A 24784-nucleotide genomic window follows, 5' to 3' on the forward strand; every position below is an offset into this window, starting at 1 on the left:
GCACATTTAACTTTTCCGGCCTCTTATTGCTACCCGTCCCAACTTTTTTGAAATGTGTAGCTCTCATGAAATCCAAAATGTGCCAATATTTGGCATGACATTTCAAAATCTCTCACTTTCAACATTTGATACGTTATCTATTATATTGTGACTAAAATATAAGTTTATGAGATTTGTAAATTAGTCCATTCCTTTTTTTACTCACAATATGTACAGTGTCCCAACTTTTTTGGAAATGGGTTTGTACATATGTTCGATCTTTTGCCCTCCACGCCATAAGCCATACATTGTGAGATTGTTTACCAGATCTGGGTATATCCCACTGGTGTCAATTGGTGGGATTCACCTCAAAGTTTGATGGTTTTTTTATTCTTATGTACTTTTGTATCATTTTTGCTGGATATTATATGGGTTTTTTCTGCAGCCATACTCTACTTCACCCCATGAATCCCTGAAGAAGCTCAAAGTGCAAAACGTGTTGGAGTACTGCACCCCCTTCTAAGATAAATGTAATTTTGTTATCCTTCATGTTGTTGTAGATTGATACCTATGCTATGAAGTGATCGATGAGGGGAGGTGCTCTTTTGGGGGGCTGTTCTGCTAAATATGGTTGCTTTAACTACAATTATGTTTTTCTAGGGGTTTTATATCTCAACATATTTTAGAAGTCATTTTGTAATAAACTTTGACTTTTATACGAAAAATCTTAATTCAACCTTACCAACTATGAAACTATGATTAAGCAGGGAATCTGCTCATGGATCCCCTGCTGGATGGAGCAGAGTGGCTGCTTGTGAAAGGGTCCTTACTTACAGCACTGAGCCTGGTCTGTAAAGAGCCAGAGGGATTGGGATAGTCTGATTCTTCAGACACCAGCCGCCTTCTGCAATTCTCAGTGCCAGCTGAGCAAGCATTCACTTGTTTACAACAGGGTTCCAAGTCAGAATCCTTTAACCACTTAAGCCCCGGAGGATTTGGCTGCTAAACGACCAGGGGGTATTTTGCGATTCGGCACTGCGTGACTTTAACGGACAATTGCGCGGTCGTGCGACGCTGTACCTAAACGAATTTTTGTGCGATTTTTTGATCACGCGCTATAAACAAAAAAAGAGCATCAATTTTGCAAAAATAACAATATTTTTCACATTTTTTTTTATATGAAATTCCCCCAAAAAAAATGTAAAAATCAAAATTTTTTAACATTTTCGGCCAATTTGTTTTATGCTACCTATGTTTGGTAAAAAAAATCGCAAAAAGTGTATTTTTATTGGTTTGCGCAAAAGTTATCGCGTTTACTAACAAAAGGAAAGATTTTTGTCATTTTTTTTTTTTTTTTTAACGCGTAATGGCGGCGATCTGCGATTTTTTTTGCGGTACTGCGACATTGCGGCGGACAGATCGGACCCTTGACTGACATTTTTGACACTTTTGGGGTTACCAGTGACATTTCTACAGTAATCAGTGCTATACATATGCACTGTTACTGTAAAAATACACTGGTAGTGAAGGGGTTAACTTTATTTGAGAGGGAGGGGCTGTGTGTGTCCCTAGGGGCGTGATTCTTACTGTGATTGGCTGTGGCTTGAACTGTAGGGACACTGATCAACGGTTCTACATTGTAGAACCGTGTGATCAGTGTTTTTACACCGAGGAGAATGACAGGTGGCTTGTTTACACAAGCCACCTGACTTTCTCCCTCTCCCCCGACGATCGCCGAGTGACCGGCGGACATCGGGTCCGCCGGTCACACACGCGGGGGGGTCTGTGACCGCATGGGAGCAGGAGCGCGCCTCCGCGGGCTCGCTCCCCAGAGCCTCACAGGCTAGCGACGTAGACCTACGTCGCTCTGCCTGCGAGGGGTTGACTGCCGCAGTAAATATACTGTGAGCAGTCGGCAAGCGGTTAAACTGTATCCGAATCCAAGAACAAAAATGTTATATATTGCAGCTTAAAAACATGTGAATGATGCACATAAAACTGAGCATGATAATATGTATAGATGGTGCCTCAAGTGTTATAAGTTCGAAGGAGTAGCATGAAGTTCACTTAAAAACTACAGTACCTTGTGGTCAGTGAGTCCAGCTGAAGAGATATAAAGAGTCCAATGGAGTCGCATGAAATTCACCTAATATCCAATGGTCATTGTAAGGAAAAATAATCTACTTTCCTGCTGCTCCTATAATTGATCTGGGCAAATACAGCTTGAGCAAACACCAGAATACAGAATGATGCAGGAGTGGTTAAAATTGTGACACTTGTATAAAACCTAAAAAAACAATATCCACATACATGCTAGTGTTCTTTAGCATGTATCAAAAAACTACACAGCAAGAATGTAAGTCAAGATGACAGGTATCAGCCAGGGACAGACAAAATGATCTCTGGGCTATCAGCTGTCTGTGAAGTCTGACAGTTCATTTGGATGAGATGGAGAGAAAGAGCCATGTAGCAGGGCAGGCAGGCAACGTGTTTCTGGGACAACCCCCCTTACTCAAACTTATTTTGGTTAAAATTGGTACATTTATTTGAAACATAAAAACAGTAAACAATTACATGTTCACTTTCTACCAGCATGCATCAAGAAACTGCACAGCAAAGGTGCAGGAAGCCAAGATGACCGGTATCAGCCAGAGGTAGACAGAAGGCACTCTTGAGTTCAGCTATCAAACAAGTACCATCTTTGAAATGTGAGCGCACACTTGGCTGAGAAAGCATTGTAGCAGTCAGGCAAAATGTTTCTGGGACCCCCCTTCCGTTTTCAAGCCTGTCTGCTGCACTGCACACAACTCTTTATGCCTTGGCAGACTACAAGGCACAACACTACACAGTAACACAGCAAGTTTATTGGAAATTATTGTTCTGACATAAAATGATATTCAAACAATTATACTCTTGTCTAACAAAAATAATCATAGGGGCTGAAAACAACTAGCATATACTGTATGTATACCAAGGTCAGGAATGGATGAAAGACATTCACTACAAAGCAGCTACTGAGTGAAAGTGTCTTCAGGGAGGAATACATATGTAAACAAGATACAATGACAGGCAAATATACTGTGCTCTGCAAGTGCACTTTAAATGCATTTGCTGTAGATATGAGGGGAAGCTGTGCTAATTGCTATCATCCAATCATGTACAAACAAAAATGCTGTTTTTTTTGTTTTTTTTCCCATTTCAAGTGAATGAATATTCTTTGCAAAGTGAAATTTTACCTCATTTACTAAGCTCTGCAGCATGTGCACTGGCAGTGCACAGTATATTTGCCTTTAGTAAATCAACCCTAATGTATCTAATTACAAAATTATTATAAACTGGAATGAATTGATACACTGAATGATTCTGGGTATTCAGTTAAAATCAATTAGGCTGGTTTCACACTGCTGCACTGCGGTTTGTTCAAGGTGTATATCCAAAATGTTTCACAATGACATATAACCTGTGGAATTTCTTGACCATAGCAATATCCTTGACTGTATCACCCAAACCTCGAGGCCCTCTGAGGATCCTCCTATGATTCTAGGTGAAATGTCTAGGCACAATGAGCTTCAGGTTACCCTACTCTCACTTTAGTGAGTCTACAGGGCTCACCAAATTTCTCCCTCAATATCCAATCTATCTGCCCACGTGTAGTTAGCCACGTGGACAAAACGAGCAAAAAACTACAGCAACAAAAATGTTAGAAATATTTTACCATTTGTATCTGTGAAGTTTTTCTGTCCATTCTGCACAAACCTGCAAGTGAGGCAATTTTTTTTTACACACTGATGCATACCTACTAAGTTACTAAAGCAGTTTTTTTGTTTGTGCTCTCACAGAAGTTGATCTCAACTTGGGTCTATTTTCATTTTAATATTCATATTCCAGATAATGTTCTGCATTTGCTTGTATTTGTAATGAAATTGTGTAGTGAACCTAATATTAGATGAGGTGTCTCTCCCTTTTTCATTACATACTGGTGTGCGAACAAAGCATGTGGGGTATTTATTATCTGGCACCTCAATTGTACCCTTTGTCAGGGAAATTGGCCTTGAGGATGTTGCTTTGAGTGATATAATCTTCATCACGAGCACAAATTTTCTTAAGTCGGCAGATTTGACTCCTAGGTCAAATTTTTAATACAATTAGGATGATGGCAGCTGCACAAGTGTAAGAATTAACCACAGTAGGTTTGAAATGGTTCTACCCATTTTTAAAGTCATCTTCTAGATCAAGGAAGAATAAAAGGGATTACTTACGTAAGTGAAGGACCCCCCAGGCCAATATTATTACAGTGTTCCACGAAGTGCAGTATCAAAGAACCTGGACCATCCCAAATAATGATGATATCATAGATGTACCATCCATATAACACAATATTCTGAGCAAAGGAATTGTGTTACCAAATCTGAAGAGGCTTTTTTTGATCTTTGTGGATTTAGGCAAAAAATAGAAATAAGGAACCTTCAAGAATTCTTTAACTAAAAATGCAGATTCTTTTTTGGATGATGATCCTCTTTCAGTGCTTTAATTTGAGGGACTTTAGTTCAAGCCTTTGAGAAATTGAGGACCTCAGACACTGCTTATTTGACAGCTGAGCGGCTCGGCACCCCTGCCTGCCTCTAGCTGGTCATAGTTACATAGTTACATAGTTAGTGAGGTTGAAAAAAGACATAAGTCCATCCAGTTCAACCTATGATGTGTGTGTGTGTTTGCTTTTAACCGTACATTGTATACCCCTGTATGTTGTGGTCTTTAAGGTGTCCATCCAATCGTTTTTTGAAACTATCAATGCTCCCCGCTGATACGACTGCTTGTGGAAGAGAATTCCACATCCTTACCGCTCTTACAGTGAAGAACCCCTTACGCACTTTAAGGTTAAACCGCCTTTCCTCAAGTTTTAGTGAGTGGCCACGTGTCTTATTGTATCTCCTTTCTCTGAATAGTTTGTTCCTTATGCTAGGGTCGCCAGTACAGTATTTGTACATTGATATCATATCCCCCCTCAATCGTCTCTTCTCCAGAGAGAATAGGTTCAGTGCTTGTAGTCTTTCCTCATAGCTGATGTCCTCCATTCCCCTAATTATTTTTGTTGCCCTTCTCTGGACTTTCTCCAGTTCCAGCACATCCTTCCTGAGGACCGGTGCCCAGAACTGGACAGCATACTCCAGATGTGGCCGGACCAGAGTCTTATAGAGTGGAAGAATAATCTCTTTATTTCTGGAGTGAATCCCCTTTTTTATACAACCCAGTGTTCTGTTGGCTTTGCTTGCGGCGGCTTGGCATTGCATGCCACTGCCAAGCCTGTTGTCTACCAGTACCCCCAGGTCCCTTTCCATCCTAGACTCACCCAAAGGTTCCCCCCCTAGTGAGTAGCTTGCTTTCTGGTTTCTGGCCCCCAAGTGCATTACTTTACATTTTTCTACATTAAATCTCATCTGCCATGTAGTTGCCCACCCCGTTATTTTGTTCAGGTCTGCTTGCAAGATTTCCACATCCTGCATAGAAGATATTGGCATGCCTAATTTAGTATCATCTGCAAATACTGAGATTGTACTAGATATCCCCTCCTCTAGATCATTTATGAATAAATTAAACAGGATTGGTCCCAGGACAGAACCCTGGGGGACCCCACTTTCCACACCCGCCCAATCCGAGTACTCCCCATTAATCACCACCCTCTGTACTCTCCCCTGGAGCCAGTTCTCTATCCAGGTACTCACCTTATGGTCCATACCTACCTTCCTTAGTTTGTACAGTAAGCGTTTGTGGGGAACGGTGTCAAAGGCCTTTGCAAAGTCCAGATACACCACATCCACAGGCTTACCTTTATCTAAGTGGCAGCTCACTTCATCGTAGAAGGTTAATAGATTGGTTTGGCACGAACGATTTTTCATGAATCCATGCTGATTACTACTTATAATACCGTTTTCATTACTAAAGTCTTGTATGTGGTCCCTTATCATCCCCTCCAAAATTTTGCAGACTACTGATGTTAGGCTGACCGGCCTATAGTTACCCGGGATATATCTCGGCCCCTTTTTAAATATTGGTACCACGTTGGCTTTTTTCCAATCAGCTGGCACCATACCCGTCTGTAAACTATCCTTAAAGATCAAGAATAATGGTCTGGCAATCACCTGGCTGAGCTCATTAAGAACCCTTGGGTGCAAGCCATCCGGTCCCGGGGATTTATTTATGTTAAGTTTCTCTAGTTTAGCTCTAAGTCTATCCTCTGTTAGCCATGGCGGCACTTCCTGAGGTGTATTATTTAGTTCTGCCTTACAAGCGGGGTTCGTGTAGCCCTCCGATTCCTTTGTGAAGACTGAAGAAAAGAAATTATTTATCTCAGCTTCTGTACCCTTGCTGTGCAGTTTCTTGATGCATGCTGGAGAAACTTGACATGTAAGTGGATATTATTTTTTCTGTTTTAAATAAATGGTAGAATTTTAACCATTCCTGAGCCCTTCTGTTTCTGGTATATTGCCGGTTTTGTAACCGGCAATATACTTAGATGCGGTGCTTACATTTGTTTTTCTTTTTACAGGCTTGCTTTCCTTAATTTTCAGCTGGTGATCCTGCCAATAACATTTTCCTGTCCCAGTTGACAATGCTCACTCACTGTACTGTTATCTGGGAAGGAGCAGTGTTTTCACCCTAGATCAGTAAGTATGCTAGAAAAAAAAAGAACATCATTCCCTCTCCCCATCTCCATACCGTAGTGGGGAGGTGTTCTGTAGTCCACGGAGAGAACTGGGCTGGATTGATTACACTGCTAACTGATAACTGTGCAGCAGATGCAGAGTGTACAGAACATTTAGTATATTGCAATTGCACTTTTTTTTACACTTCTTAGATAAACCAAACCTTCCAGGACGGCAACACATTAGCGATGAGAGGCTCCACACTAAAGAAAACACAATCAGTTCACAGCTGTTAAAAGGCCCCACTCTTCCCCTTGTCCCTCAGTATTGATTGTGTTTCTCCTACAGCAAAACATTTTTTTTTTCTCTGACCTGAAGACTTTGTGTTGGATGGTCCCCCTGCAAGCCAGGTTCAGGAATGCTGGGAGGGCCGCACTCTTTCTGTACGCCTTCTCTGGGCTTCTCACAGGTTGCCTCTGTGATGCAGGCACTCGGTCACAATGCCGGTGGTCCCTCCAAAGTCTGTTGCCTGCTCTACAGCAGGGGGTCTCCTCCTGTCCTCCCCTGCATGCAGCCAGCGTTATGCCGGAAAGTCCGGCCACAGGACATAGTGGCAGCTTGGGGAGGACTTGGATTGCTCAAAGCCTCTCTTTGAAACCGGAACTTCCGGTTTTTGTAGAAGAGGCGAAGCATGCGCAGTGCAACCCGGTAGAGGGAATCGAGTGCGGAGGAGACGCTGCACCCGCATGGCAGCGGTAAGGCAGACTCTCCAGTTAAAAAGAGCCAGAAAGCTGCCAGAAGTGTGAAGCCTGGCTCATCCCACCTCATGGAGAAGGAGGAGAGATAGACGGCGCAGGTGGCTGCAGGCAAGAGCCGATCAGGGCCCGGTAAGTGCAATTTCCTTATGGTGGGGTAATACCAGTGTCAGGCTTAGTCCCTGGTAGTTCCCATGCTCTCCCCGTCGGGGTGCCTGTGGCCAGTTTATTGTGGGGCAGGAAGAGATGTACAGTGCCTTGCAAAAGTATTCGGCCCCCTTGAACTTTGCGACCTTTTGCCACATTTCAGGCTTCAAACATAAAGATATAAAACTGTAATTTTTTGTGAAGAATCAACAAAAGTGGGACACAATCATGAAGTGGAATGAAATTTATTGGATATTTCAAACTTTTTTAACAAATAAAAAACTGAAAAATTGGGCGTGCAAAATTATTCAGCCCCCTTAAGTTAATACTTTGTAGCGCCACCTTTTGCTGCAATTATAGCTGTAAGTCGCTTGGGGTATGTCTCTATCAGTTTTGCACATCGAGAGACTGAAATTTTTGCCCATTCCTCCTTGCAAAACAGCTTGAGCTCAGTGAGGTTGGATGGAGAGCGTTTGTGAACAGCAGTTTTCTGTTCTTTCCACAGATTCTCGATTGGATTCAGGTCTGGACTTTGACTTGGCCATTCTAACACCTGGATATGTTTATTTGTGAACCATTCCATTGTAGATTTTGCTTTATGTTTTGGATCATTGTCTTGTTGTAAGACAAATCTCCGTCCCAGTCCCAGGTCTTTTGCAGACTCCATCAGGTTTTCTTCCAGAATGGTCCTGTATTTGGCTCCATCCATCTTCCCATCAATTTTAACCATCTTCCCTGTCCCTGCTGAAGAAAAGCAGGCCCAAACCATGATGCTGCCACCACCATGTTTGACAGTGGGGATGGTGTGTTCAGGGTGATGAGCTGTGTTGCTTTTACGCCAAACATAACGTTTTGCATTGTTGCCAAAAAGTTCAATTTTGGTTTCATCTGACCAGAGCACCTTCTTCCACATGTTTGGTGTGTCTCCCAGGTGGCTTGTGGCAAACTTTAAACGACACTTTTTATGGATATCTTTAAGAAATGGCTTTCTTCTTGCCACTCTTCCATAAAGGCCAGATTTGTGCGGTATATGACTGATTGTTGTCCTATGGACAGTGTCTCCCACCTCAGCTGTAGATCTCTGCAGTTCATCCAGAGTGATCATGGGCCTCTTGGCTGCATCTCTGATCAGTCTTCTCCTTGTATGAGCTGAAAGTTTAGAGGGACGGCCAGGTCTTCGTAGATTTGCAGTGGTCTGGTACTCCTTCCATTTCAATATTATCGCTTGCACAGTGCTCCTTGAGATGTTTAAAGCTTGGGAAATCTTTTTGTATCCAAATCCGGCTTTAAACTTCTCCACAACAGTATCTCGGACCTGCCTGGTGTGTTCCTTGTTCTTCATGATGCTCTCTGCACTTTGAACGGACCTCTGAGACTATCACAGTGCAGGTGCATTTATACAGAGACTTGATTACACACAGGTGGATTCTATTTATCATCATTAGTCATTTAGGTCAACATTGGATCATTCAGAGATCCTCACTGAACTTCTGGAGAGAGTTTGCTGCACTGAAAGTAGGGGCTGAATAATTTTGCACGCCCAATTTTTCAGTTTTTTATTTGTTAACAAAGTTTGAAATATCCAAAAATTTCGTTCCACTTCATGATTGTGTCCCACTTGTTGTTGATTCTTCACAAAAAATACGGTTTTATATCTTTGTTTGAAGCCTAAAAAATGTGGCAAAAGGTCGCAAAGATCAAGGGGGCCAAATACTTTCGCAAGGCACTGTATTTGTCTCCTCTTCTCTTGCAGAATCCCCAGGTGTAACCCAGGAGGCCTCTGATAAACCACCCCCTGTATCCGCTAGCACTAGCTCCTCTAAAAAGTGTGGTTATTGCGGGAAGAGATTGCCCAGATCTCACACCAAGCCTTTTTGTTAAAGGTGTATTAACAAACTGGCTGGTAAGGAGGCCTCAGAGTTGATGAAAGATTTCCTTAAGTCTGTGCAGGAGGAAATGTTAGCTCTTATCCAATCCTTTCGCACCTCTGTAGCTTTAGCCCAGGTAACAGACCCAGATGAGCTAACCCCTTCTTCTCAGGAGAGTTTACTTTCCACGGCAGGCCTGTCTGTTTTTCTGCCTGGTTCTCGGGGTCTCCCCCCTGCTCAAGCGAGGGAAGTGGAGGACCTAGGAGATGCAGGAAGTTAGGCAAAGTCTGAGCTTCGCTCTGGGGAGAAAGTTGATGTGGACTCAGATAGTGAGGCAGAGGAGACAAAGTCAACAGAAATCTGTTTGGTCTGGAAAATCTGGAGGGACTCCTTTAAGCTATGTATGCTACAAAAGAAATCCGGGAACCCCCCAAGGAGACCTCGGCACAGGATAAGATGTATAAGGGATTGGTTAAAAACCAGTTCCAAGTATTTCCTGTTCACCAATTCTTGAAAGATTTAATGCTTGAAGAATTGGAGGTTCCTGAAAGAAGTTTGGTCCCACCAAAGGCGTGGAAATGGCAAGGAAAAGGCGATTTCCCTTTAAAGAGAAGGAGGTGCAGAAACTCCTAAAGAGACCAAAATTGGACACCTCCCTGTCTCAGGTAACTAAGAGGTCTGACCTCTCCTTTGAGGATGCCATGAACCGTAAGTCAGAATCTCTGTTAAAGAAAGCCTGGGATGCCAACTCATCCACTACGGCCCCGGCACTGGCTGCAACCTGCATAGCTAGGAATGCAGATTTCTGGCTCGAGAAACTTACAAAACACCTCTCACAGGGGAGTAAGTCTCAGGAGGTGTTGGATTCCATTTCAAGTTATAGGGAAAGCTGTCGCCTACTTGGCTGATGCAGCGGTTGAGTCAGTGATAGCCTCAGCTAAAACCTGCGCTCTCATTCAGCTTGGGAAGGCTACTTTACTTCAAAGGTGTAGCTGTGTGGTCTACCTTTTGAAGGGTCCTCCTTGCTGTTTGGCCCAGGCCTGGATGAAGTGTTGTCCAGGTCCTCTAAGAATGGGAAGAAATTTCCTAACAAGCCCAAAAGGGAGAGATATAGGAAATTTTTTTCGTTGCCCCCGAGGCAAAGTCAACAGAGAGCGAAAAAAGAACCCAATAAGAAGTGGGGCTTTGGTAAAGGTAGGCAAAGAAGTAGTTTGCTCTTCCCCTCTCCAGGTTCAAGTGCCAAAGATACTAAGTGGCGCCATAGTCAAAGTAGGGGGCAGACTGTCTCATTTCCTTTCCCAATGGGTGGAAATTTCAGTCAGTCCATACATTTCTCACCTCATTCAGGAAGGCTACCCCTGAGAATTTTCGTTCATACCCCCATTGGAAAGAACTTTAACTCATCCTCCAAAGGAAAAAAAGAGAGCCCTTTTGAATGGGATTCAAGAACTGGCAGAACAACTAGTGATAGTTCCCATACCAGAAAATCTGTTTTTCCAAGGCTTTTACTCCCACATGTTCGTGGTACCCAAGCCCTCAGGAAAATACCGCCTTATCATAAACCTCAGAAACTTAAAAAAGTTCCTAGAGTACAAGAGGTTTTCAATGGAAGGTATTTATACAGTTCGCAAAAACCTGTTGAAAAATGTGTTTGACTACTCTGGATCTCAGGGACGCCTACCTGCATGTTCCAATTCATCCGGGAACACCAGGCCTTTCTCAGATTTGCGGTGGTTACTGAAGAGGGGACTGCGCATTGGCAGTTCAGGGCACACCCCTTTGGTCTAGCAGCTAGTCCAAGGATTTTTGCCAAGATCCTGGCAGAAGCAGTGGCCTATCTTCATCTCCAGGGAATAGCTTTGATTCCTTACCTGGACGATCTACTGATTTTAGGTCCGTCTGCGGACCTAGCGAGATCAAACACCCAGAAGGTTTTAACAGTCCTACAAACACTAGGCTGGTTGGTCAGCATGGAAAGGTCATCCGTGGGGCCAGCCCAGGTTCAGATCTATTTAGGGTACCGGATAGACTCACGGGTACAGAGTCTTTTCCTGTGAAAAAGGTAGTCTCCTCAGTTAGAGGGTTGATGGTCGCCCCCTCGTGCTCCAGGACAGATCCTGAGAGTTCTGGGGATCATGTCAGCCAGAATCCCAGCAGTAGTTTGAGTTACACTCAAGAGACCTTCAATTCTTCCACCTTTCCGCCTGGGACAAAAGGGTTAAGTCCCTGGACAAAAGTGTGGTCCTCACCCCTCAGGTAAAAGCCTCCCTGAAGTGGTGGTCAATACTAAGCAGTTTGGAGAAGGGCAGACCTTGGGGTCAGTTGAGCCCTCTGAAGGTCACTACAGACGCAAGCACCTGGGGGTGTTGGGGGTGAGGGGCTCATCTAGAGGAAGCCAAAGCCCAGGGCACCTGGGACAAGGAAGTAGCCCAGTCCTGCTCTAACTTCAGAGAACTCAGAGCAGTGGGCGAAGCTCTTAGAGCCCTCCAGAGTTCCATTGCAGGCATGGAAATTCAGGTCTGCTCTGACAATGCTAGAACAGTAGCTTACCTGAATCACCAAGGAAGTACCAAGTCCAGACCTCTTTTGGAACTAGCCAAGGAAATCCTAGGCTGGACAGAGGAAGGGTGGTCTCCCTGTCGGCCATTTACATAAAAGGGGAAAGCAACTGGGAAGCAGATTTCTTCAGTCGCCATCCAATAAGACAGGTGGAGTGGGAGCTGAATCCAAAGGTATTTCAGACATTAGTCCTGAAATTCGTCTGCCCAGAAATAGACCTATTTGCCAGCCTACAAAACAGAAAGGTAAGGAGATTCTTCTCCCTTTCACGGGAAAGAGGGATGGTGGGCCTGGATGCTCTGACCCAGATATGGCAGTTCGAGGTAGCCTATGCTTTTCCCTCTCTAACTCTTATCCCTCGAGTCTTGCAGAAGCTCAGTCCATTCCCCAGGCCTCCTCCTCCTCCTGATTGCGCCATGGTGGTCAAAGAGGGCGCGGTTTGCAATCCTGAAGGCGCTATGGGTGGCGCCTTGTTGGAAGCTTCCGAACCTCCCAGACCTACTATTGCAGGGTCCAGTTTGGCACCCTAGGCCGGAGTTCTTCCAGTTGACAGTCTGGTTAGTGAGCGCCAGATTCTTAGATTAAAAGGCTGCTCAGACAGAGTGATACACACTCCTGAGCAGGAAACCAATAACAAGGAAAATGTACTTAAAAGTTTGTAAAACGTTTTGTACCTGGCATAGGCAGAAGCAAACTTCTTCGGCCTCTGTCCCCATAATCTTGGATTTCCCACAAGATGGGGTAGAAAAGGTTGTGGCAGTAAACACCCTTCGGGTACAAATAGCAGCTCTCAGTTTTTTTAGACGCGATACTTGCAAAAGAACCTTTAGTTAAAAGAATTTTGATGGCCAGGGATAGAGCTACCCCCGTCACTAGAGACAGGTTCCCTCCTTGGGACCTGACTAGGGTTCTAGAGGTGTTATCTAGAAACCCTTTTGAACCTATAGAAGAGGTTCCCTTTATGTTTTTGTCCCTAAAACTAGCCTTCCTTTTAGCTGTCAACAGCTAGGAAGGGTAGGGGACTTACAAGGTCTTTCGATTAAAGAACCATTTATGTTGATCTTCCCAGACCAGATCCTCTATATCTGCCCAAAGTAGCATCTTCCTTTCACAGGAAGCAGGAGATAACATTACCATTCTTTTGTGATAATCCTAGAAATGAAGGGGAAATTAAATTGTATTGTTTAGATGTGAGGAGATGCCTCCTCTCTTATTTACAGAGGACCAGGGAGTTTAGGAGATCTAATCACCTTTTGATCCTCTACTCTGGACCAAGAAAAGGACTGCAAGCGTCTAAACCTTCAGTTTCTAGGTGGATCAGACCAGCCATTACCATGTCTTATGAGGTTTCAGGTATTTCTTCACCAGCAAACATGAAAGCACACTCAACCAGAGCACTGGCAACCTCCTGGGCCGAAAAAGCGGGAGCCTCCTGGGAACAGATTCGCAGTGCAGCCACCTGGTCCAGCCATGACACATTCCTGAAGCACTACCAAGTGGAGGTACTGTCTCAGCAAGACCTAGCCTTTGGCTAAAAGATACTACAGGCGGTGGTCCCACCCTAAGGTAGGCCTGTGGTTACTTTATTATCCTCTCATGTGTTGCTGTCCTGGAAGGTGAGAGGAGAAATACGTCCGTTGGACTTCCGGCAACGGTGTTTCTATGAACTTTCCAGGACGGCAGGCCTACTTCTCGCCCTGTTAAAAGGGTGAGGAAAGAATGTAAACAATAGCTGGTAAGTACCTAAGTGATTATACTTCCCTTGTGAATTGGTTGGAGAACAACTTTTTTACGACTGAGGAACAAGGTGAAGGGTGTGGCCTTTTAACAGCTGTGAACTGATTGTGTTTCCTGTAGGGTGGAGCCTCTGTATTGCCATCCTGGAAGGTTTGTAGAAACACTGTTACCGGTAAGTCTAACGGACGTTTTTTTCAAATGTATATTTACCAGGGAAAATGAGCAGAAATAAGGAAAGTTTAGTCTTGGATTTTTCATATCTGTAGCCCCGGAAAGTTTAGTCTTGGATTTTTTATATCTGTAGCCCCACTCAGCTGCACCAGATTTTAAATGAGACAGTGGGTGTGGGAAGAGCATCCCCCACCCTCTGTCACTGGAGGGGATCGGGGGTGCAGTGGGCAGGAGCTGGAGCATGTTACACCCTAAATGACATGCTCCAAAAAGTGAACTCATCCTTTTAAATATGGCTAGTTCTGTGATCCAACTACCAGTGGCAAGCGCTGGACTCTAACCCTTAACCTTCCTTATTCAAGAACAATTCCAACCTGCTGATTGGACAAGGAAAGAATAGTCGTCCCTCTACTTACTGTTCCGTTAGTGTATTCCTTGTCAGTACACGTGTATGCATGATTTCCCCCCTACCCAATTTCTGTCATGGTAGGTGCAAGTTAAGGTCTGGCTTTTATTAATAAGTTTAAATGTAAACTTACCTTGAAATGTTTTTATTTTAGGGTCTTCTTATGCTCCTCCAGAATTTGCCCACAATCCACTGGGGGAATGAGGAAATCGGTCTCCTACTTGCAGAAGCATACAGACTGAAATATATGTTTGCCGATGCTCCAAACCATTATCGTCGGTGAAATCTGTCTATTGCTTTGTACTCCAGAAAATGTTGACAGAAGGAAGAGGAGGGTACTTATTGCTTTAGTGCCTCTTTTAACGCATTACTCACTCATATGGACTTCTCCAAGGATTTGTGTACAAGGCATAGGTCTGCATTTACCTAAAGATTAATGACTGACATGATCTGAATTATTTGTATATTAGAAATGTTTGTATGTATATGGATTGAAATTATATAATGAAGTTGTATTTGTTAAAAATGTATTTTTCTGTGCAAAAACCATTGTCTAGTATAAATGTGCTTAATACATAATGGGTTCTGTACCAAGTACAAACAAAATACACTGTTTAAATTAAAACTGATAAGTTCTGGAGTGCCTGCCAGTATGTAGAGGTACTTACAAATCTTTGGAGTGCCGTTGGTGAGCTCTTGGGATGTACACACTCCTTTCACCCCTACAAATATGTTTATTTAGACTCTCTCCTCTGCTTTTTAATTTTTTTTGTTGGAGGTGGAACCTGGTTACAAACTTCAGCCTAAAGTTTGTAAACGTGGTTATATTTGTAGCATAACTGAGAGCTCTAGAGAATAAATCTCCCCATTGGAATTCTGCACAGCCTGTTGTCCACCATTTACTAAAAAAATTTATTTCTGGTTAGGGCCCTCTATTTCTGCTTATGTGACTCGCCACCTATTTTTGTTTTAAAACATACATTTCCAAAATGACTCTGGCAATAGAAGTTGACTGTTTTGTTTGAGATCTTCCATGTAGTGACATGCACTGTTAATGCATTTTGGTTAAAGTCTGCATTAATGAAAACCAGCATAAATAACCATATAATAATTTGTGACATTTTCAGTTGGCCAGTACATTGGAGAAGTTGCAAATGATATAGTGCTGTATGTCATCATTGCAAACATTTTTTTTTAAATCTATAGTGAAAGATGGATTAACAAGTGTCATTATGAGCTCACTGTTTTTGGTTTGCCCTTGCTATAGAATAAAACAAAACAATAACAAAGTATTCTTTGAATGAAAGGTAAGGATTAGGAAAAACCACTATAGTGCACACTGAAATATGTACAAACCAATAATATATATTGTTTTTTTCCCTGATCATCTCATATGACCTTCAATAAAGTGCACCTGTTGGATTTCTCTTTACTAGGGTAAAGTTATTACAGTTGGGTGTAAGTTTGCTTTTGGCACAAATCTTTTATGTCTGAATGAAACAGTTATTACATTAGTTCGGTGATATAGCTTGCAAATATTTGAAAAATGTAGCCAAGGTAGACCAAGTAGTAACCAAACTACTAACTAAAATGATACAGGTAAAAAGATTAAGGGTCCTTTCACACGGCCGCTCCGTGTGTCCGCAAATCATCCCATCCATTTGCGGATGGTTTGCGGACATAATGTAAGTGAATGGCATTGCGGATGTCAGCGGAATACCATCCGCTGACATCCGATTTTCCTCCTTTCAGTTCTGTTCCGTTTTTTCGAATGGAACAGAACCCTATTTTTTCATCCATGTAAAAAACGGAAAGGAAGGAAAATCGGATGTCAGCGGTGTCATCCGCTGGCATCCGCAATGCCATATACTTACATTATGTCCGCATATCATCCGCAGACGGATGGGATGATATGCAGGCACACGGAGCGGATGACACAAATGTCATCCGCTCCGTGAAAAAAAAAAAGGTCCCGCAGCGGACTTAAGCAGCGGAGCGGCCGTGTGAAAGGACCCTAAGGAAAATACACAAGTATACTCCAAGTTAATGAAACATATGCATAGTGTAAAAAGAAAAACAACTTGATTGGTGGGGGAGGGGTGGGTATAGTTATTGGAGGTATCTGATGGCCTCAAATCAGAATACCAGTACGTTGCTTATCCTTGTTGGGCATATATTAAGGTTTGTGGTTTTTTTTTTTTTCATGCAGCCATCAATCGATGTCTGCCAGAAAGTGTGTGGTATGCCCACCATTAGAATATACCGCCCTGTATCCTCTCACTTTTTTTTCTTTTCTTTTCTTATTTTTTTTTTTTTTTTTTTTTTTACCCAATAAGTCAAACGAGAAAAAAAAAAAAGATCCAAACTGATTCCTCTTGCATTTAGATCAATCTGGATGAAGAAATCTCTGCCAAGAAAAGTGAAAACACCAACGTTAGACTTACCGATAACTGTGTTTCTACTAACCTTCCAGGACAGCAACACTTGAAAGATGAGTCTCCTCCCTACAGGAAACACAATCAGTTTACAGCTGCTTAAATTGCCCCACCCTTCCCCTAGTCCCTTATTTGTAAAAAAAAGTAATTATCCCAACCAGTCTACAAGAGGTATAAATTCACTTACGTACTCACCACCTATTGTTTGCATTCTTTCCTCCCCCCTAAACTTGGTGGGAAGTAGGCCTGCCGTCCTGAAAGGTTCGTAAAAACACTGTTACCGATGAGTCTAACTGTTGGTTTTCTCCTCTCACCTTCCAGGATGACAACACCTGAGAGAATAATCAAGTAATCCGCAGGCCTACCTTAGGGTGGGACCACCGCTTGTAGCACCTTTTGGCCGAAGGCTAGGTCTTGCTATGACAGCACCTCTACTTTGTAGTGCTTCAGGAAGGTGTTTTGGCTAGACCAGGTGGCTGCGCTGTGAATCTGCTCCCAGGAGGCTCCTGCTTTCTCAGCCCAGGAAGTCACCAGGGCTCTGGTTGAGTGTGCTTTCAACTTCGCTGGTGCAGGAATACCTGAACTCCCTTATGCCACGGCAATGGCTTGTGTTATCTAAGGGTTTATATGCTTGAAGTTCCTTCCTTGGTCAAGAGTAGAGAATCTAAAGGTGATTATGCGGACCCACTGCTCCAGAACATTCCAGAATACAGCTCAAACAGCCATCCCATCTTCATCCCTGTGAGCACAATGCACTGCGATACTCACATGTATCCATGGCCATAAAAATCTTCTCTCTTAACGCCCATGGACTAAACCATCCTGCCAAACGATCTTCGCTGTGGCAAACTGCGCTATCCCAAGCCTGCACAATTTTGTGTACCCAAAAAACCCTCTTTCAGAAGGGGGCTGCTCCCAAATGTACCCCTAGAAATTTCCCCCAAATATATAGCATCAGGTCCCAAAAAACAAAGGGAGTCCTGATAACAATTCACAACTCTGCTAACTTCCACTACATAGACCAGCTTGCCGACCCTCAAGGGTGATACCTAATCTTGTCATACTCCATTGACAACACCATTCTCACGATTGTAAACATTTATGCCCTGAACAAGCTCCCCATAAACTTTCTCCAAAGCACTCTTGCTAAGGTGAAATGAGAACAAAGAGGTCACATTGTCCTCTGTGGCGACTTTAACGCCATCTCGGATATATCAATAGACACCACTAACCCTTCTAGGAGAGAATACCAAATGGCCAAATGCATTCATACCAATGACTTATACGACGTCTGGCGCTGCCACCATCCATCGGAAAAGGGATTCACCTTCTGCTCAGCTGCGCATAATACCTACACTCGTATAGACTACTTTCTGATAGATAAGTGGTTCCTGTATAGGATTGGGGACTCCGACGTAGAGCCCATTACGTGGTCAGACCACGCATTGGTAAGCATTACGATTTTCAACTCAAACTCACAAACAAGTTATTTATAATTTGCTATCATGTCCCCTCTCAGGCGTCTCTTCTCCAGGGAGAATAAATCAAGCGATTGTAGACGCTTTTCATAATTAAGGTCCTCCAATCTCCTAATTAGTTTAGTTGCCCTTCTCTGGACCTTCTCCAGCTCCAACACATCCCTCCTGAGGACTGGTGACCAGAACTGGACAGAATACTCCAGATGTGGTCGGACCAGAGTTTTATAAAGTGGTAGGATTATAGTTTTATCTCTGGAAAACATCCCTTTCTTTATGCATGCTAATATTCTGCCGGCTTTGGCAGCTGCCGCTTGACATTGCATGCTATTGCTTAGTCTATCCTCTACCAGGACTCCCAGATCTTTCTCCATTTTTGATTCCCCCAAAGGTTCCCCCCCTAAAGTGCATTGTGCTCTTATGCTTTTTGTCCCCAAGTGCAAAACCTTACACTTCTCCACATTAAACTGATATAGAGCTACTGATCCCGTCCTCAATGCTATTTATGAATAAATTGAACAGGGTTGGTCCCAGGACTGAGCCTTGGGGGACCCCACTTACCACCTCATACATTCCACTACTAAAGCCAAATTATATGACCCACAATCTATAGCTGACACGCTCAGCAACTACTACAACTCTCTCTACAATATCTCCAATGATGCATCTACCCCCCTACCCTCTGCTGAGGCTATAGATACATTCCTGCAAAACGTCAAACTCCCCTCACTTTCTCAAGAACAACTGAAGACACTCAATTCTCCCTTCTCGATCACTGAAATTTCGAAAGTGATTGCCTCACTTCCCAAAGACAAAGCGCCAGGCCCCGACGGTCTCCCAGGGAAATATTATAAACAATTCCACCATGTTCAAAAGGTGATTAGATCTCCTAAACTCTTTGGTCCTCTGCAAATAAGTAAAGAGGCATCTCGTTACATCTAACCAATGAAATGTATTTTCCCCCTCATTCTCAGGGTTATCACAAAAGGATTGTAAGGTTATGTCTTATGTCCTATGGAAGGATGATGCTAACTTGGGCATGTATAAAGGATCTGGCCCGAGGATGATCCCGTCTGGGAGGACCAACAACAAGGTTCTTTAATGGAAAGACCTTACAAGTCCACTACCCTTCTAGCTGTGGTAAAAGCTAACAGGAAGGCTAATTTTAGGGTCAAAAACTTAGAGAACCTCTTCAATAGGTTCAAAAGGGTATCTAGATAAGAACTCTTGTACCCTAGTCAGGTCCCAAGACGGGACCCTATCCCTTGTGACCGGAATAGCTCTATTCCTGGCCACCAAAAATCTTTTAACTAAAGGTTTTTTTGCAAGTCTAGTGTGCGCTTTTTATTTGGAGTGTTTACCGCCACACCCTTCTCTCTACCCCATCCTGCAGAAATCTAGGATTACTGAGACAGAGGTGGAAAAAATCTGCTTATGCCTACACTAAGTACAAAAGGTTTTCCAAACCCTAGAGGATATATTTCTCCTTACTGGTTTTCTGCTCAGTAGGAGTGTGTGTCTCACTTTGTCTGACCAGCCTTTTATCCTGAGGATCTGGCGGTCACTAACCAAGATATCAACTAGGTTACTCTTGCCGGGGGTGCAACACTGGACCCTGAGAGAGTAGGTCTGTAAGGTTTGGGAGCTTCCAGGGAGGTGCTACTGATAGCGCTTTCAAGGTGGCAAACCATACCCTCCTTGGCCACCATGGTGCAATCAGGAGGAGACGGAGGCCCAAGGAACGACTGAGTTTTTGTATGACTCGAGAGGAAAAAAACTTGAGGGGGAAAGCCCACTGGAACTGCCAGCTCTGGGCTAGGGCATCCTAGCCCTTTGACTCTCTTTCCCTTGAGGGGGAGAAGAAACTCCTTACTTTCCTGTTCTTGAAGCTGGCAAATAGATCTATTTCTGGACAGCCAAACTTATGGACTAGCATCTGAAACACCTTTGAGTTTAACTTCCATTCTCCCTGTCTGATCGGTTGACGGCTGAGGAAGTCTTCTTCCTGGTTGCTTGTCCCTTTTTATATGAATTGCCAACAATGAGACCACCCTTCCTTTGGCCTAGCCCAGAATTACTTTGGCTAGGTTTAGGAGGGGTTTGGACCTGGTGCCTCCTTGGTGATTCAGGTAAGCTACCTCCGTAGCATTGTCGGAAGCAGACCTGAATCTCTTTACCTGAAATGGAACTCTTGAAGACCTTTTGGTGCTTCGCCCACTGCTCTGAGCTTTTTGAAATTGGAGGAGGCCTGGTCTTTGGCTTTCTCTAGATGGGCCCCTCATCCCCAGGTTCTCGCATCCGTAGTGACTTTGAGGATCCTATTGACCCCAGGGCCTGCCCTTTTCCAGATTGCTTGGTACCGTCTACCATTTTAGGGAGGACTTTACCTGAGGGGTGAGGATTACACTTTTGTCCAGGGAATTACACTTTTGTCCAGGGACGTGACCTTTTTTTGTCCTAGGATAAAAGGTGAAAGGTTTGAAGGTCTGCCCAAACAACTGCTGAGATGCTGGCTGACATGAGCCCCAGAACTCTCAGGATCTCTTTCTCCTGGATCGTGATTCTATCAGCCTTTTTACAGACAAGACTACTTACTCCACCTTCTCCTTTGGAAGAAAGAGTTTTTGTGCCCACGAGTCTACCCTGTAGCCCAGATAGGTTTGGACCTGAGCTGGTTCCAGGGACGACTTCTCCATGCTGACCAGCCAGCCCAGCGTCAGCAGTTCAGGTGAGAAAAGATGCCCAGTAGGTGATTACAATCCTGCAGACGGGCCAAAAATCAGTAGGTCCAGGTAAGGAATTAAAGCTATTCCTTGGAAATGAAGGTAGGCCTACTGCCTCTGCCAGGATCTTTGTGAAGATCCTTGGACTGGCTGCTAGACCAAAGGTGAGTGCCCTGGACTGCCATTGAGAAACCCCTTCCTGGGTTACTACCGCAAACCTCAGGAATGCCTGGTGTTCTGGGTGGATCGAGACATGCAAATAGTCATCCTTGAGATCCAGAGTAGTCATAAAAACGTCTCTTAACAGGTTTTTGTGTACTGCGTAGATACTCTCCATTGAGAACATCTTGTATTCTAGGAACTGGTTTAAGGTCCTAAAGTTTGTTAAAGCGGTATTTTCCTGAGGGTTTGGGTACCACAAACACATAAGAGTAGAAGCCTTGGTAAAGCTGACTTTTTGGTACCAACACTACCACTACTTGTCCCACCAGTTGCTGGATCCCTTCTAATAGGGCTCTCTTTTTTTTTTTTTATTGCATCCCTGGGTGGATGGGTAACATAGTCTTTAGTGGGGGGCTTGGATGGGAATTCTAGGCGGTAGCATTCTTGGATGAGTTGAGAAATGTATGGGCTGACATAGATTTCCTCCCACTGAGAAATGAAAGAACAGCCTGACCCCCCTCTCTGATCCTGGCATCATTTGGTATTTTTTGTGTTCGAACCTGGAGAGAGGAAGAGCAAATTACCTCTTTGCCTACCTCTACCAAAACTCCACTTTCTCTGTCGCTCATTGACAGACGCAGTCCTCCTTGATTAATATCAACTCGGGTTATACTGCCCTCTACAGGAGTAGGACTAGGCAGAAAGAAAAACGTTCTAGCCACACCTTAGGGGTAGTCCCAGAGGGTATATCCTCTCTCTCTCTGCTACAGGAAGTCAGTTTTTTTCTGTCTAGTTAGGAGTAAGGACCTAAGTTCCTTGCTGGGATCTTTGGTCCTGGCAAGATTTTTTAGAAATACTTTTTTAGGCAGCTTTTCTTCTCCAGTTCCTGTGAGATCTTCAAGCAAGTACGCTGAAACTGGGCGACGGGCTGGATGTTGAGATCCAGTGGTCACCCCAGTTCAGCCTGCGAGCGCGTGCAGGCCATAGCTCCGCGCTGGGTCGGCCGCAATATAGTCCCACTGGATGGGGACTGACCCTGCAAGTTAAACATCTCGCCTGGACGCCAATGACCAGCGGAGTCACGGCGTCCAGATTGGTCGACAGCCCCCCCACTCCGGTGGAGAGGGGTTCTGTCAGGAGTTGGCGCCCGCCTGGTTCCGGTATGGTGAGTAAAAATGTTCCCCCTCTCCCCCTGCCGGGTTTGTTGGTGGACGCGGGCCCCTCTCTGGGATGGATGGACGTGATTAGTGTTGAGCGAACACGGACTGTATTATTCGTGTTCGTACCGAATAATTGGATTTTTTTTACCCGAACACGGACACTTTACTGTATATTCGGGTAAAAATCCGTGTTCGGTCGTTTTATTTCCGGCTTTTGCATGCTTTGGCGCGCTTTTCATGGCGGGCTTTCAACAACCAATCAACAAGCGTTTAACTGGTGTGCCTAAGCCATCCCAGCCATGCCTGCAAATGTATCAGTAGCTGTAATTGGCCGTCTGAAGCATGTGACCAAGTCTTTATAAGTTCGAGGCAGCGCCGCAGCGGCGTCATTCTGCTGCTTAGATCAGGGAGAGAGCACACATCAACGTGCTGGCTGCTGATTAGGGACAGACAGGCAGGAAAAAAACATTTGTGTCCGGATAGAATTGAGGGACAGGTCGGAGTGTTTTAGGCAGGGCGAGTTGTAGGCATTTTAGGGAGAGGCTGCTGCTGATTTTTAGGGAAATCGTGTTCTACAAACTACAATCAATATTGCTGTGTGGGGTGGGGTCTGCACTTAGTCCTGATCTACGATCTCTTATCAATCCTGTTAGGGATAGAGTCTGCTGAATTTTAGGGAAAGTGTGTTCTACAAACTACAATCGATATTGCTGTGTGGGGTGGGGTCTGCATTCTGCACTCAGTCCCGATCTACGATCTCTTATCAATCCTGTTAGGAATAGAGTTTGCTGATTTTTAGGGAAAGTGTGTTCTACAAACTACAATCGATATTGCTGTGTGGTGTGGGATAGGAGATAGGCAGGTATCAGTGATCCACATCCATTTTGCTGTGTGTGGGCTGCAGTTATCACAATCTTTTTGGGGTGCAGTGAACACAATCTTTTTGGGGTGCAGTGAACACAATCTTGGTGCAGTGAACAAAATCCTTTTGGGGTGCAGTGAACACAATCTTTGTGGGGTGCAGTGAACACAATCCTTTTGGGGTGCAGTGAACACAATCCTTTTGGGGTGCAGTGAACACAATCTTTGTGGGGTGCAGTGAACAAAATCTTTGTGGGGTGCAGTGAACAAAATCTTTTTGGGGTGCAGTGAACAAAATCCTTTTGGGGTGCAGTGAACACAATCTCATACTTCTGAAGATTTGAGGGTGCTGCCTGTTCCATACTCCTACTCCTCATCCATCCTTTTAGGGGTACAAACAATAGTAATTGGGGCCTAGTGTGGTTGTGTACGTGTGAGATACATACACTTTTTTTGATCATATTTCCTATTCCGCTATTCAATAAAAACCTTTGGGGATTAATTAAATTGCGGGATAGTCTGTGTCGGTACGTGTGAGATCAACCTTTCCAAGTTTTTGGGGTTCATCTCATACTTCTGAAGATTTGAGGGTGCTGCCTGTTCCATACTCCTCCTACTCCTCATCCATCCTTTTAGGGGTACAAACAATAGTAATTGGGGCCTAGTGTGGTTGTGTACGTGTGAGATGCATACACTTTTTTTGATCATATTTCCTATTCCGCTATTCAATAAAAACCTTTGGGGATCAATTAAATTGCGGGATAGTCTGTGTCGGTACGTGTGAGATCAACCTTTCCAAGTTTTTGAGGTTCATCTCATACTTCTGAAGATTTGAGGGTGCTGCCTGTTCCATACTCCTCATCCATCCTTTTAGGGGTACAAACAATAGTAATTGGGGCCTAGTGTGGTTGTGTACGTGTGAGATACATACACTTTTTTTTGATCATATTTCCTATTCCGCTATTCAATAAAAACCTTTGGGGATCAATAAAATTGCGGGATAGTCTGTGTCGGTACGTGTGAGATCCACCTTTCCAAGTTTTTGAGGTTCATCTCATACTTCTGAAGATTTGAGGGTGCTGCCTGTTCCATACTCCTCCTACTCCTCATCCATCCTTTTAGGGGTACAAACAATAGTAATTGGGGCCTAGTGTGGTTGTGTACGTGTGAGATACATACACTTTTTTTGATCATATTTCCTATTCCGCTATTCAATAAAAACCTTTGGGGATCAATTAAATTGCGGGATAGTCTGTGTCGGTACGTGTGAGATACACCTTTCCAATTTTTGGGGCGCATCTCATACTGCCGAGGTTTTGAGGGTGCTTCAGTCTGCCTCCTGCCTGCTCCTCCTACTCCTCTTCCTCATCCTGCCTTTAGGGTACAAAAAATTGTAATCGGCGGGGCCTAGTCTGTGTTTGTACGTGTGAGATACACCGTATTATAAAATTTTTCCTATTCCGCTATTCAATAGACACCCTTTTGGAGTGTAAAAAATTAAATTACGGCATACTCTGTATTGGTACGTGTGAGATACACCTTTTAAATTTGTTTGGCGCATCTCCTTCCCCCGCCAAGGATTGCAGGGTGCTTCAGTTTGCCTCCTGTTCCCAACTCCTCCTACTCCTCTTCCTCATCCTGCCTTTAGGGTACAAAAAATTGTAATCGGGGCCTAGTCTGTGTTTGTACGTGTGAGATACAC

The 24784-nt window shown here is 44.0% G+C and overlaps 1 protein-coding gene across 3 annotated transcripts in view; it reads left to right on the forward strand.

Moving 5' to 3' along the window:
• TBC1D22B (TBC1 domain family member 22B) overlaps positions 1 to 15146 on the forward strand; it is a 780346-nt gene extending 765200 nt beyond the window's left edge. For all 3 annotated transcript variants that reach the window (XM_082245406.1, XM_082245407.1, XM_082245408.1), the window contains exon 13: positions 14421 to 15146. In XM_082245406.1, the coding sequence (XP_082101532.1) occupies positions 14421 to 14549 (129 nt within the window). In that variant the 3' untranslated portion in view covers positions 14550 to 15146. The remainder of the gene's footprint in view (positions 1 to 14420) is intronic.
• Positions 15147 to 24784: the final 9638 nt, after the last annotated feature.

This window comes from Pelophylax lessonae, assembly GCF_965119305.1.
Source record: "Pelophylax lessonae genome assembly, chromosome: 2".
Taxonomy (NCBI): domain Eukaryota; kingdom Metazoa; phylum Chordata; class Amphibia; order Anura; family Ranidae; genus Pelophylax; species Pelophylax lessonae.